This window comes from Capsicum annuum, chromosome 5 (assembly GCF_002878395.1).
Source record: "Capsicum annuum cultivar UCD-10X-F1 chromosome 5, UCD10Xv1.1, whole genome shotgun sequence".
Taxonomy (NCBI): domain Eukaryota; kingdom Viridiplantae; phylum Streptophyta; class Magnoliopsida; order Solanales; family Solanaceae; genus Capsicum; species Capsicum annuum.
The window spans coordinates 16,726,877-16,741,767 of record NC_061115.1 but is presented as its reverse complement, the minus strand read 5'-3'; the positions used below and the strand labels follow the sequence as shown (position 1 = coordinate 16,741,767).

The window sequence follows — 14,891 nt, the reverse complement described above, 5'->3', positions numbered from 1 at the left end:
TTTCAATGATGCATTTCAGAGTTGAGACTGTTGAAGATAAAAACTGGTTCTACACTATGGGATTCGCAGATCAGACATGGACAGACTCAGTTAGTATATTATTTTAGAAATTTTCTCATTAAATTTGTAACACTATTTAAAATACATATTAGGTTACCATGAAATACATATGGTTTCACACGTATATATTTTTTACTATTCTTTTATTAGATGTATATATGTTGTGTTAAAAATACACATATACTTTAGTAATATACATATGAGGTATTCAATTACACCACATATTGTTGCATATACTTTTTTCTTACATTGTTTGTATATAAGTGTGGTTTAAAAATGAAATTATACATACACGGATCTTAGACATTAATATAAAAATGCATATGTATTTTATCTTACATACACGTGTAAATTTAGTATATAATTTTTTTGAATGTTCTAAATTTTGTGGTATTAATTACTGCAGTAAATTGATGTTTGCTTCTACTACTTGAGGAAGAATTTGAAGTACGGGCCACACAGCTCTTACAAATATGGGCCGAACAGTTCTTGCAAATATAGCACAGTAGATTGCAACTTTATGAATATAATTAGGTCTTTGATGAAAGTATATTCTGTGGATGATCCAAACCTTAATGCGGGAGGACAGGAGGCCCATCTTAATGAATACATCAATGATTTCTATATGCATACTGCAGTACCATGACATACAGTGGAAGACATTTTTATTCCGGTCCATATAAAGGAAAAACATCATTGAGTTCTCGCGGTTTTATCCTTCTCAGAGAGGTGCATATTCTTATATGATTCATATGAATTCAGTGGTCATTATGCGGGTGTTCTTCCTAAGATCGAGAAACTAGCAAAGATTATCCCATTGTGTCTCCAAGCTTGTGATTTCTACATTAAGAAAAGAATTGATCTTCAAAATCATCCAAGATACAAAGACAAAAACTCCTCAGATATGTTTGATGTGTTATTTGAACATAATTTGCCTCAACAACCGAGTAAAATTTTGTAAGTATTTTAATATACATATACCAAAATTATAAATTTGTACAAAATATATTTTACTTATTAATTAATTTTTTTATTTTTGTAGGAAATGTGGTCTGTATATTGTTACATATGCAGAGTGTCTTTCCTATGGTCACAAAATTCCTTCAATTGAGTTCAATCCCAACGAACTCCGTAGAAGATACGTTTCAATAATGTGGGACTATGGTATTCTAAAACAAGAAGTGAATACTCATAGTAATTTTGAAGTACCCTTGAGGCCTATTAGGCAAAGCGGAATAACTAGTGTCACCGAAGTTTTAGATGTATGATGGTTGATGGATTTATTACAATAGATAGTTAACAAACTGGTGTATGAATTTAGTTTTAGATGTAGTTCTATTTTTGAAATATTGCAGATACACTTATCATGAACTGCATATTATACTAAGTGTGTTATTGTGGTGTTCAGTTTTACTTGTAGCAGTGACATTTAACTCTAAAATACATATGCAGTTTTAACAGTTTGCACTAAAAATACATATGCAGTGTTCAAACAATACATTAAAAATACATTTGAAATATTCATCATATGTATAGTGTTCAACTTTTGCAATATATACGAATACAGTATTCACATATGACTGATACAAATACGTATGACTTAAAGGTAAATATCCAGTGTTAAAAATACATATGACTTGTAGCTTCAAGATACAAATATTTTGTTCATCTTTTCCAATATATAGGAATACAGTATTCAAATTTAACAAAGTTCAGATATCATTTTATTTTTATAGCGTTAAAAAATACATATGTGTTAAAAATACATATGAGTTACAAATACATATGTGTTAAAAAATACATATAAGTTAAAAATACATATATAGTGTTAAAAATACATACGTGATAAAAATACATAGATAGTGTTAAAAATATATATGAGTTGTAACTTCAAAATACATACTTATTTTTCAGATTTTGCGCATATATACAAATATAGTACTCAGACTTAACAATGTTCATGTATCAAATGTCTTAACACAAAAAAGTTGAGTTCATTCTAATTAAAATGTAAAAGAATGCTTTAAGAAATAATTTAGTTAAAAAATACATATGCAGACATTTTGATATAAAAATACACACGCACTACACATAATATGTATTTTTTAATACAAAATGTCACATGTATGTAATCATTGCTCAATTACTATCAAAATAAATTTAAGTTAAGATTTTAATGAAAAGTGTCACATCTGAACTATATTGAGATTTAATATACTTCAGATATCATTTTGAGTTGTGTAGTGTTAAATATACATATGACTGCTAACAATAAATATGAATAAAAAGTACATATACAGTATTAAAAATACATATGAGTTACAAAAACATATATAGTGTTGAAAATACAAATGAGTTGTAGCTTCAAAATGCAAACATAGTGTTCAGATTTTGCGATATATACAAATACAGTATTCAGGTTTAACAATGTTCATATATCAAATGAGGCATAAATGTCTTAACACAAAAAATTGAGTTCATTCTAATTAAAAATGTAGAAGAATGCTTTAAGAAATAATACAAAAGAACAAATGTTCTATTTACTATATTTCCTACAAGAACTCCTATTGTGACCCTTCGACCCACAAGCAATGCATGAGTTAATTCTCTTCTTTTTAAACATATTCCGGCCCGATTTTCTTCAATCCTTCTTTGCAGGTCTTCCTGGAGGACATTTGTACTTTAGAGGCAATACAATTTCACCAAGTATGCTAACTGGAATTATCCAGTCATCTTGGTGTGGTAAAGGATAGATTGGAACATCATATGTATTCAACACAATTTTTGGCTTATACAAATCACAACAGTATGGACCCTTCTGAAAATTCTTTCTATCTAACACCGCACAAGCATGTGCACATGGTATCTCATCGAGTTGAAATACATTACATAAACATGTTCTTTTCTTGAGGCAAACAATGGAGTTCTTTTGTTTGTCCTGCACCGTGTATACATATTCTGTGACTGGTACAACCTGATAGCAAAAAGATAAAAAAAAATGTGTAAATGCACTGTTACAAAAAGATGCAAACTGTATTTTTTGATATGTTGTAGCATATGTATTTTTACTACACAATTATACATTTACATATGTATTTAATACAAACAAATTCAGCAAAATATTATTATTTCTTAATGGATATGCTTTTTTATTTATTTATAGACATTACTGCATATGCAATGTTCAGATTTTGCAATAAAATACATATGCAGAATACATCATATTTATTGAGATTCTAAATACATATGCAGTGCTAAGATTTTTCAATTCTAAAATACATATTTATGTCGTATATGTTTTCATTAATTTAGAACTAAATGCAAGTAATTCTAATAATAATATTTTCATAAGTATAAATGACACAAAACTAAAAGATCATACCGTCATACGAGTACACAACGCCTCGTTCTCTTTGAGCATGTCATTAAATTTATCAATGAGTGTGGTGAATTTATATGAAGCCTCCTTTCTATTTTCACAATTCCATTTTTCAAAAAGCAATCGAACTTCTTCTAGAAAATTGTAAATTGGCAGTTCTCTAGCTGATACAAGTACTCCATTTATTGACTCAGCAATTTTTGAATTCAAAGTCCATCCTCGATAAAATATTGTATAGGACCTAGCCCACTTTTCATAACCAGCCAATTCTAAATATTTCTTCACTCTAATATCAACTGCCTCAACATTTTTCATTAACATGTGAAATTCTGACTTCGAATATGCTTTGGACTTTGTATAAAAGATCTCCGATGATGCATCGTGTGACTTTCTATAAAAATTTTACATTTTCCCATAGATGTCACATACATACATAATGCGGATGTAACGCCCGAAAAACTCATTCCGAGATGTCACACAGTGCTTAAGGCTACTAGTAACCCTAAGCTAACCATTTGCGCCTGCTACTACATCTAACACTTACTTTAAGATATATAATCAAGCAATAATGTTGTATCATGTCAAATTTGAACTAGAATAACTAGAAAACGTATTCTGAATATCAAATACTGAAAAGTCTAAAACACAACTGATAGTCTAGTCTGACAAAGCCTCTACTACTCAAGAACACTCATACTCAACTGAAAAGAAATAAACCAACTACTATGAAGACTGAAATTAGGGAAAATAGGTCCTCGAACCATGAGGACTCACCAACTGTGGAGGTGTAGGTCAAGGTACTCGGAGATCACTGTTGCTGCTGGGACTGAGCACCTGAACCTACATTATGAAATAATGTAGCATACAAACGTATATATAGATCAGTACTTTGAGGATGTACTGAGTATATGGGGGTGTATGCATTTACATAAACAATATCATTACTCTTTATAAAATCATGCATGCAGATATGAATGACTCACATGGCTTGAATAAGTCTGAAATATAAATCTCATAAATCATGAATAGTGAAACATGTAATATAAATCTCATGAGTCACTATATTTAACTCTAAAATTTGTATTCTCCTCTTATTCTCAAAATTTGTAAGCTAAAGGAATCTTTAAACAATACTTTCAAAACTCATGCTTTTATCTTGAGCATAGTAGAACTTCTTTGAAACTTAAGGACTTAGAACTTTAGGAACTTAAAGACTTGAGAACTTTGGGACTCTTTGGGACTTGGGAGTTTCTTCTAACCGACATAAACCATATGAGCTGACATGGAGTCCAACGTCTTGCCCACATCGGGGAGAGTTGTTCTACCCTTGCCATCGGAATAGAACCTTAGCTTTAGTGATCACTATCTCGACTTTGGGCCCATCAATCTCAATCCTACGGTGGCACGTAGTTTTGGGGTATGAGACTCGGAATCATACCCAACTCGGTGCTAATTACTACTCTCATATTTAGACTCAGAACTTTTAAGAAATTCACCTTAAAATAACTCAAGGGTCTATAATGAAGACCAAATTATGCTTCTTTTTGCTTTAAATCATAAATACTGTGGATTCCTATCTTAGCACAATATCAAAACATCAATCTTGACTTAAAATTTGGTAAGCAATTTGCTAGAGAAAAGCTTGATATCATAACATTTTCAAAAATTCAACTTATTCCTGATATGTATATAGTAGTTCAAAACTTTCAAGAACATGGTCTTAAAATCACAATACCAAATCTTTGGACTCAACAGGCAAGATTTAAACTCATGGCAATTCACAATAACTCTTTATGCTCAACATTATTCTTGAAATTATTCGACAATACAAATTCTAAAAAGAGGAATGAAACTCATGATATAAACCTTCAATTCAAAGCATAAATAGGTGGAATAGTCATGAAATTCACAATATAAATAACTTATAATTTCATAAATATCAATACAAGATAATTTGGGCATAATCCCATTTATAAATCATGCAATCTTCAATAAAAACTAAATTTTTAAGCACAAGAACGAAAAAAGTGTTCTTGTTCAAACCCCACATACCTTAAATTATGACTCTTCAATGAACTCTTGACTCTGGGATGCTATCCTTACTTTTGATGGGTGATTCTTGAAGCTCTAGCTTTGGGGATTTCGATTTTTGAAGAAATTTCAAAAAGCGACGGTTAAATTTTGAGTTCTCTTGAACTTAGGATGAGTTCTTAAAGAAAATTGATAAAAACGAATATAATTTGGTGTTTTGGGGATTGAATCCCATGTTAAAGCTGAAAAGGGGATGGAAAATATCCATTTTGCCCTTAATGAGTTGGAGAAAAACTGAAAATTAACCCAGGCGTGATTGGCAGGGCGACGCAGGGGATAACCCACCGGGTTAGGCAGGACGCCGCCTTAGCTATCGACTTGTTCATCCCAGGTGAGGTGATAGGCAAGGCGTTGCGGGCTTATCGTAGAGGCTCACTGGTTTGGTACCCCAAACATGCCCTTAGGCTCGTCTAAAAATTTTGAAACTCACCCGAGATGTACTTTTGACTTGCCCCATCGCGTTTAAAAAAAATCAACAAACGGAGGTCGGGAAGGTCGAAAATAAATTCTTCAAAGTTTGAAGGCACTAAAATGAACTAAGTCCCTGTTGACACCCAATTTTGGCTCTCCAAATGTGAAATTAACACATTTAGGCTTCCTAATCGTTAAATGGCACAATATGCAATTTTTCACATATCTTTTGTAATTGTTAATAAATTATTGATAATAATCATTATTTTAGAATTTTTTTACCAATATATTGTCATATTTTAATTTTACATGATTCATTGATAATTACCCTTAATTTCATAAATTTTAGGATTTTTATCAATTTATTATTATTTTAATATTTTTACATAGTCCTCTGCATACGTATATAGCACTGCAATTCATTATAGCGTAGTATAATATATATTTTTCTAAGATAATTATATTTTTTATTTGTTGTTTATAATTTTTTAATAATTATACATCGATATTCATTATTTTCTATATTATTTAATATGATCTGCGAAAGTGAGTCGATTCAATTATTTTAATACATACAATAATAAATCAAACACAGTTGAATATTATTATTATTATTATTATTAATACTTCACCTAACACTCTCCAAATTCACTCACCCACCATATAATATTTTTAAAAATATTTTTTAAAGTAATTATATTTCAATAATTTTAATATTCTTTATATTCTTTTTTTGTAATTACACATCAATACCTACATTTCTATATATTTATTATAATCTGCAGAAGCTGAGTTGGATTAGTTATTTCAATACACGATATAATAATAATTGAGCGTCTTATCATCTTCATACAAATAATATCAGTTAATTTTTTTTCTATTTCCTCACTTTTTTTTTTACTATTTCTTACCAACGATCCCTAATTTAACGCATCTTTGGAAAAGTAGATTTGATAAGATATGTTTCTTTGTTTTTTTAATACTCAACAAAATACACTTGTGAGCATTTTCCTTTTCTCTTAAAAAGACACAAACACAGAGAAAGATAGACAATCACATGCATATTCCTTTCTCTTTCCCCCTTTCTCTAGAAAATCAACAACAACCACCATCATCATCTTCTTCTTCCCATATCCACCATGAACCAGCGGTGACTTTCACCAAACCACCACTGCCGCTGCCCAACGCCAGAACTGCGCCAGCTCTCTCTCTTCTTTATTTTTTCTTTTTCTCCCTCTTTCCAGCGCTACCTCGCTAGAGGTGATGACCGGCGAGCACCACCAAGCCGCCACCACCCTAACAACGGTCACAAACTAGATCTGGACGAAATGATCTCGTCTGAAAGTTTGAACTCCGATGACCCTTTCTTTTCTTTCATATATTTATGAGTTTTATATGTTTTTCCATTTTTCAAGCATGTTCCCTTTGTTTTTGTTTTTGTTTTTATAATTTTTTTGCCTTTTTGTATTGATTTTGTATTAATTTTTGTTTGAAATTTTACTCCACCAAGATGTGAACATCTCCGATAAGCTGTAGTCTAACCTTTATTTTGCATAGCGATCATTCTTTAGTGAGAAGTTGTAGTCTAACCTTTATTTAGTGAGAAGCTGTAATCTAAATTGATTATTCTTTAGTGAGAAGCTATAGCCTAACCTTTTATTTTGCATAACGATCAGTTAAAAAACTGCACCTTAGCGACATCGCCATCAGCTGCATATATTTTGATCTATGTTTTGACTTGATTCTTGTCTTGATTAGATACGTAGGCAGGCAACCCTGCATTAAGGTTCGGTCTCTTCACTGTTCTAGAATAATTTCTCTGGTATTCAAAATTGGGGCAAATTTTTTGAAACAGTTCAAAGACGCACTTCAAAATCCTTCAAGAGCATAATTTAATAGCTTTTTAAATCCAAATCTTTATTAGTGCATAGTCGGCCTACCTTTTGATCTTATTTCAAAAATACAAAAAGATTTGTTTTACTCTTCATTTAGAGTAGGTGTCATATACATCTTTAAAAGAAAAACTACAAAAAAAAAAATTCTTTACTAGCTTGAAGTGTCATTTTTATGAAATTCAAACTCAAAAGCCCAAAAAGATTTCCTTTGATAATCATAGGTTTCATTTAATATAAGGATGTTAAGACTAAAAAATTTAAAAGGATTTTTCGTTAATTTGTTTTTTTTTTTTCTTCTTAAAATTTAAATAAATAAAAAAAGAGTTTAATTGGTCATGTTGTGCAAAAACTGCCTGAACTACGCAGACCTAATTCTTGTTTTCACAAGATACGTAGGCAACTCTCGTGATTTCGGTCCCATTCTTTTTTAAAAAAAAAATAATAAAATTTTGACTTGGTTGGCACCAATACAGTTAGGAGTGTGCATGGAAAAGATCAAATCAGCATGATGTAAAAGATCGGCTTCATGGTAAATTATAGGTTCTTTTGGTACCTTTTACCACACCTTAGTGATGCTTGAAAAAATAAATTCTCTTGCATTCATTTAAGACAAAACGAAGCCAACCTTATTGTTTCATGTGCATTGTGTGGTGAGCTTTAGTTTAAATCATTGCATTGCATTATTGATCTAGAACTTGACCTTAATGTCTGTTGAGGCGAAATTCTGAGTTATACTTGGTTTAGAAAAGGACCGTAGGCCTTCTTTGACCCGATTGTGCCTTTCACAGTCCACCAAATTACATTAATCTCTAGTATTTCCTTTTATGAGCCTAAGATCTTTTTTTTTGGACAACCGCATCTGAGCCTATACCTTTTTGAGTGCTACATGCACTATCCTTCTCTTGGCCCTATCTCCTTGAGCTCACTAAATACGTGTAAATTGCAGACGAAGATTCAAGATCAAAGATGCAAAATGCAAAGAAATATGTTGCCCAGATGAAGAAAAAAAAAGACTTCCAAAGGAGCAAAAAAAATACCCCAGAAAATAGAAAAGAAAAAAAAATAAAAATATATAATTTCTTGCAAAATATATATATATGTATATATATATAAAACCTCCAATGCAAAATTCAGAAGAAGTCGAAGCATATGTAAAGCAGGGGGCAAGAAAGCACAACTAAAAAGATCACGCGTCAAAGCGCAATAAATATCGAAAGCACAAATACAGTGCAATGCTCATTGAGGAATTAGTCACTTTTATCTTAAATATCATCCTGCCCGTCCCCAAGCCTACATTACAAGCTGATAGCAAGTCCTACGAGATTTTATTCCACCTTAAAACCCATATCATTATGTATTTGTATTTGCCCTGTATTACCAGTGATTTGATATTCCACTAGAATACGTTTATTGGTACATTTAAGTGAGATGCCAAAACATCATGCAGCTCAATGAATGATGTTGTTGTGCTCAACAGTATAGCATCAGTAACGTAATCTTTGTAATTTTTTTCATACGTCCACCTACCATAGTGCTTCACAAGTACTGGTATGCTTCCCATTTCTAAGCGATTTAATAAAAAAATAAACAAATATATATATTTGTCAGATGTCAATTGTCATAACATACATTTTTCAGTTTTAATCGCAAACAAAGTTATACAACCAACATCTACAATCAAAAAATACATTTACGCAACATTTGGTTAAAGTAAAATACAAACGCCGCAAAAGTTTTCAGCCATAGTAAAATTTCAAAATTTTCTGTTGAAGGTTACATAAAATCAAATTCAAAACTACCAGAATCGAACACAACCAAAACATATATAAAAGTAATTTTCAATTATAAAGATATACTCTCAAATTCCACCAAGCAAAATTTTCAAAAAAAAAAAAAAAATAGAGTTTCATCTGCTCGAACAAACTGAATTCTATCAGTTTTTTGTTCTATTACTTCATATGACCCAATAACAACACTAAAAAATACATTTACAAAATTTTTGTTACACAAAAATTAGAATCAAATTAAATTATTCCAGGCTAAATACAATTACAAAGTATGTGTTCAACGTCAAATACAACCAAATACAGAACCTCCAGATTCGAACACAACACAAACATATATAAAATATCTTTTCATATATACAGTTATACTCTCAAATTCCGACAAGCAAAAATACAAAAAAAATAGAATTTCATCAGCTTGGAAAGCTGAATTCGATCATTCCTTGTTCTAGGAGTTCAAAAAATAATTGAATAAACTTACAATTGAAATTTGTTTACAATATATTCATAATCGATTATATAACAACGTGAAAAAATTCTACAAAATATCACAATTTGATCAATTGAAAAATGATCAAAATAACAAAAAATGATCCATAAAAATTATACTCACAAAGAAAAATTAATAACTGAAACAACAGTTAAGCTGAAATTTGTGCCAATAGTTAACTTTTGAAGTTTCATCGAGAAGAAGGTAATGTTGATTGTTGAACCTAATGAAACTGATTGTTCAAACTGATATTGAACAACAACAAATACAATTGAATTTGAATGTTCAATTAGAGCAAAATTGAAGATTCAACTTAATTTGAATTGATTTTTTTTAAAGGATCACGTGTTATGAAATTGTTTTTTGAATTTGAATAGGGTTGTTAGCAAATAACTGTCACGACCCAAATGGACATGAGTGGCACCCACACTAATGAATAGGGTTGTTAGCAAATAACTGTCACGATCCAAATGGACATGAGTGGCACCCACACTAATCTTCCTGTGGGAGAACCATCTAAATCAAAACATTACCCAATCACTTAGTCACTATTAAAATAATATTTTCATAAAACCATCTTAACAATAATAATCTGGAGTTAATCATCAGTAACGCGGAAATCAAACAATCTACTTACTGAATTTCTCAAGACTCGAAAGTCATCGTACAAGAACTACTAACAAAGATCATGTCTAAAGATATATCAAAAAATAAAGTAAATAAAGAATGTTTCATTGCCCGAAAGATGGACAAGAACAAATAAAACGACCCATGGCAGCCTGGAGACAGAATGCTCACCCTTGGATCAAGATCTGCTATCAAACTCTAAGGTGAGATCATGTATGAGCCTCTCGAACAATTTCTGTACTCAACAAAAGAAGAGTATAGGGTAGTATCAGTACAAACCACTATGTACTGGTAGGTATCATAGGCCAACTCAACTTAATAGCATGTATACAACACAAATCAAATAACAAGTAGACAAGCATCATCAGATAACAAATTCTCAATGAATCAACAATACAACAATAACAGGTCAAGCATACAACAATAATAGGTCAAGCAATGCTCACAGACAAGCCACATAACCATCAAAAGTATCAACTATACTATAAACATCCACAAAATCAACACAAATATGTACACACATGCTATGGGACTTATTTTTGCCCAAATAGTCATGACCTGTAGGGAACAATATATGTTCATGTACCGTACCGACGTGGTACCCGATCCAACATAAATGTAAATGTACCGGCGTAGTACCCAATCCAACATAAGTATAAATGTACCGACATGGTACCCGATCCAACATAAATATAAATGTACCGACGTGGTACCCGATCGAACATAAATATAAATATACCGGCATGGTACCCGATCCAACATAAATATAAACGTACCGGCATGGTACCCGGTCCAACATAAATATAAACGTACCGGCGTGGTACCCGATCCAATATAAATATAAACGTACCGGCGTGGTACCCGATCCAACATAAATATAAACAATTATTATCAATATCAATTTAGACAACCTCATAACATACAACACAATGTACCAAGTTTACAAGTACACTTAAAGTCATAAGATAATTCCATCAAGTCAATTTTTAATAATCATTTATAAAAGAATCAACAATTCAAACATCAACAATTTCAAGCATGTCCGAATACCAATTCACAAGTATCCAATTTAGGAGCATAAACACAATTAATTTGAATCTAAACTCCAATTAAATCATAACCTACTTCAATCGAAGAACTCAAATATCACTAGTCCACAAGTGTCTTGTCCTTCCTCAAATTTTTGGAACGTTCAAAATCTATTCGAACATATAATCCTCTTAAAAATATATATGAATTTAATAACACCCGTTTATAATTTCTTACTCTAAAAATTCTAGGACTAAACCTTAATTTTATTCAATGATAGAGTAATTGATTCCACAAAAAAATTGTCTTAGAAAAGTAACGAGGAACAGTGGTTGCGCCACTTTTAGTTTCCCTGGAACAACATAGCCACATTACCTTTATTTTATTAACCAGAGAAGCATGGCCCGTGTCAGCATGGGCCCAACATTAAGATATTTATTTGTCTTTTCAATCTTGATATATTTAAATAAAATTTTTTAATAAAAGAATTGCATATGTTTTTAAGGATTCATCCGGATTCTAGCATGAGTTCAACATATGTTATTTTAATATGTATTTAGAAAATTTAAGTTGTTAACTATTGTAATTTATAATATTTTTATGTATTTTTCAAATTAATATACGTTAGTTTTCTTGTCCAAATTTTGGCGGCATTGATAGTCAACTATATTTTTAAAATAATTTAATTTTTAATTATTGTGATTTATAATACTTTTCTTCCATTCCAATTTCAGTGACACTAATATAATTTCAAGAGCCGATCAAATATTTTATATCTTTTAAATTTTTTAAGTTGTTGATTATTGTGATTTCTAGTATTTTTCATGTAATTTTTTAAAAATATATAACATATTAATTTTTTTTTAGATATTTTAAGTTGTTAAAAATTGTAATTTATAATACTTTTTATGTAATTTTTAAATAATATATGTTACTCTCCTTGTCTAGAGTTTTGTGTCGACAATAGTCAATTATATTTTTTAAATAATTTAAATTTTTTATCATTGTGATTTATAATATTTTTTCTATCTCAAATTATGTGGCACAATGCTTAAATGACCATAATAATTAATTAGAGGTAATATAGTAAAATCACGACTGAAGCAGCTGAAGCAGAAATCAGTCAATTTTTTAAAAAACTTTGTTAATTATTGTTATTTACAGTACTTTTTATTTCATTTTCAAATAATATATGTTGTTTTATATCTTCTTCTATCCCATCCCAATTTATGTGGCACTAATATAATTTTGATAGTAAATCAAATATTTTATGTTGACATATCATTTTGTAATTCTTATTTTTCTAATACATAAATGACTTATAATAAGAAGTGATATATTAAAATCATCGTTCGAAAGACGAAAATTTAATTTAAAATATTAAGAGTTAATTTCGCATTTTATGTCTATTTTATATTTCATTAAATACTATTTAGTTTTCTTAATACCTAGATGACTCATAATAATTAATTAAGAGCGACTGATTATGTTATTACTATAAAAATTAATATAATTTTATCATATCCAATAGTAATCATCTATAATTCACCAAAATAGTATATTAATTAAATAAGGGATGCTATATTTGCATATGCAAAATATGATATTATTAAACATTATTGGATAGTGCATTAATTTATCTTTCTCAATAATAAAATTTTACTATGCATTTTTTTTTATTTTTAACTTGATGCATATTGACCCAACACAAATTCTAAGAAAATATTCTTTAGAAATTTATTTTATTAAATTAAATTTATTAATTTAAAAATTTAAAGTTAAGTTTAAATATTAGTATTTCTATATAAGAAAAAAATAATTTTAAAATTTAAATTTACTAAAATAAATAAATAAATAAAAAGATTAATTTTCTATATAAAAGTCAATTAAAATAATAAATTAATTTACTTTAAATATTTAGTTTCCATTAATTAAGATAATTTTTTATTTTGCCATGATTTATGCTGCACCGATAAAATTTTGAGAGTTGAATAGAACTTTTATCTTATTTTAAAAAAGTATTTTAACTTGTTAATTATTGTGATTTATAATATTTTTTACGTAATTATCAAATAATATATTTACTCCTTGTGTCCCAATTTATGTGGCTTCGATACAATTTTGAGAGTCAACTAAAATTTTTATATATCTTTTAAATATTTTAAGTTGTTAATTATTATGATTTGTAGTACTTTTTTTAGCTCTATTTATGTGGCATTGTTAAAATAATGAGAGTCAATAAAATTTCTATATGTGGTAACAAATTATTGTGATTTGTGGTAACAAATTAGTTTTGAACATGATAGGCTAATTAAATAAATAACAAAAAATTACTTACAATATGTAGTTATAGTTAATTATATAAATTAATAGAATATATTAAATTTTTAAATCATTATGATGAAACAATGGAATTATTATATATTGAGGCATGGTATGTAATTAAGTGGGAGTAGAGGTTTTTTTTTGGTAAGAGTCAATAAAATTTTTGTATGTCTTTTAAATATTTTAAGTTATTAATTATTGTGATTTGCGGTAACAAATTAGTTTTGAACATGATAGACAATTAAATAAATAAATAAAATTTACTTTCAATATGTAGTTATAGTTAATTAATATAAATTAATAGAATATATCAAATATTTAAACCAATATGATTAAATAATGAAATTATTATATATTGAGGCATGATATATAATCAAGTGGAAGTAGTTGATTTTTTAGTAATTGCAAGAGGGGGTCGAAACCACCTCTTCTATATACTAGATGTAGAAGCCCGCGCTCGGGCCCAATAATTGTAACATAGCTATACTTAATAACCGTTAGTTATAGCTTCACAGTTGATAATCCAGAGCCGTTGAGTCAAGATTTTATATTTTTCTTAATCAATTATCACAATGTAGAGATTAAATGATAATATGAACAATTACTGTAATATGAATGGTAAGTTATCATGTAGGTAATCACTAATAGTTGAAAATATTCATACTTGAATGGAAAGTAATGTCAAATTACCATGTGGACAACAACTGATAGCAAATAACAACAAAAACATATGCAAGGTATTAGAGCAATACTATCTTCAAAGTTGTTGGTCTACATTAATATTCTTCACCATTTTTTTC

The 14,891-nt window shown here is 29.3% G+C and overlaps 1 protein-coding gene across 1 annotated transcript; it reads right to left on the bottom strand.

Moving 5' to 3' along the window:
* Positions 1-2,701: 2,701 nt before the first annotated feature.
* LOC107865032 lies at positions 2,702-3,754 on the bottom strand. The gene is made up of 2 exons (XM_016711395.1): positions 3,443-3,754; positions 2,702-3,034 (listed from the first exon to the last, which is right to left on the bottom strand). The coding sequence occupies exons 1-2, from the start codon at positions 3,752-3,754 to the stop codon at positions 2,702-2,704; spliced, it is 645 nt and encodes a 214-aa protein (XP_016566881.1).
* Between the last annotated feature and the right edge of the window lie 11,137 nt (positions 3,755-14,891).

Bases quoted from the DNA above. Each gene is read 5' to 3' on its own strand.
- LOC107865032 (XM_016711395.1), bottom strand. From the start codon at position 3,754: ATGAAAAATGTTGAGGCAGTTGATATTAGAGTGAAGAAATATTTAGAA. The intron at 3,035-3,442 runs GTATGATCTTTT...TTTTGCTATCAG, and splicing joins CGTTGTGTACTCGTATGACG to GTTGTACCAGTCACAGAATA.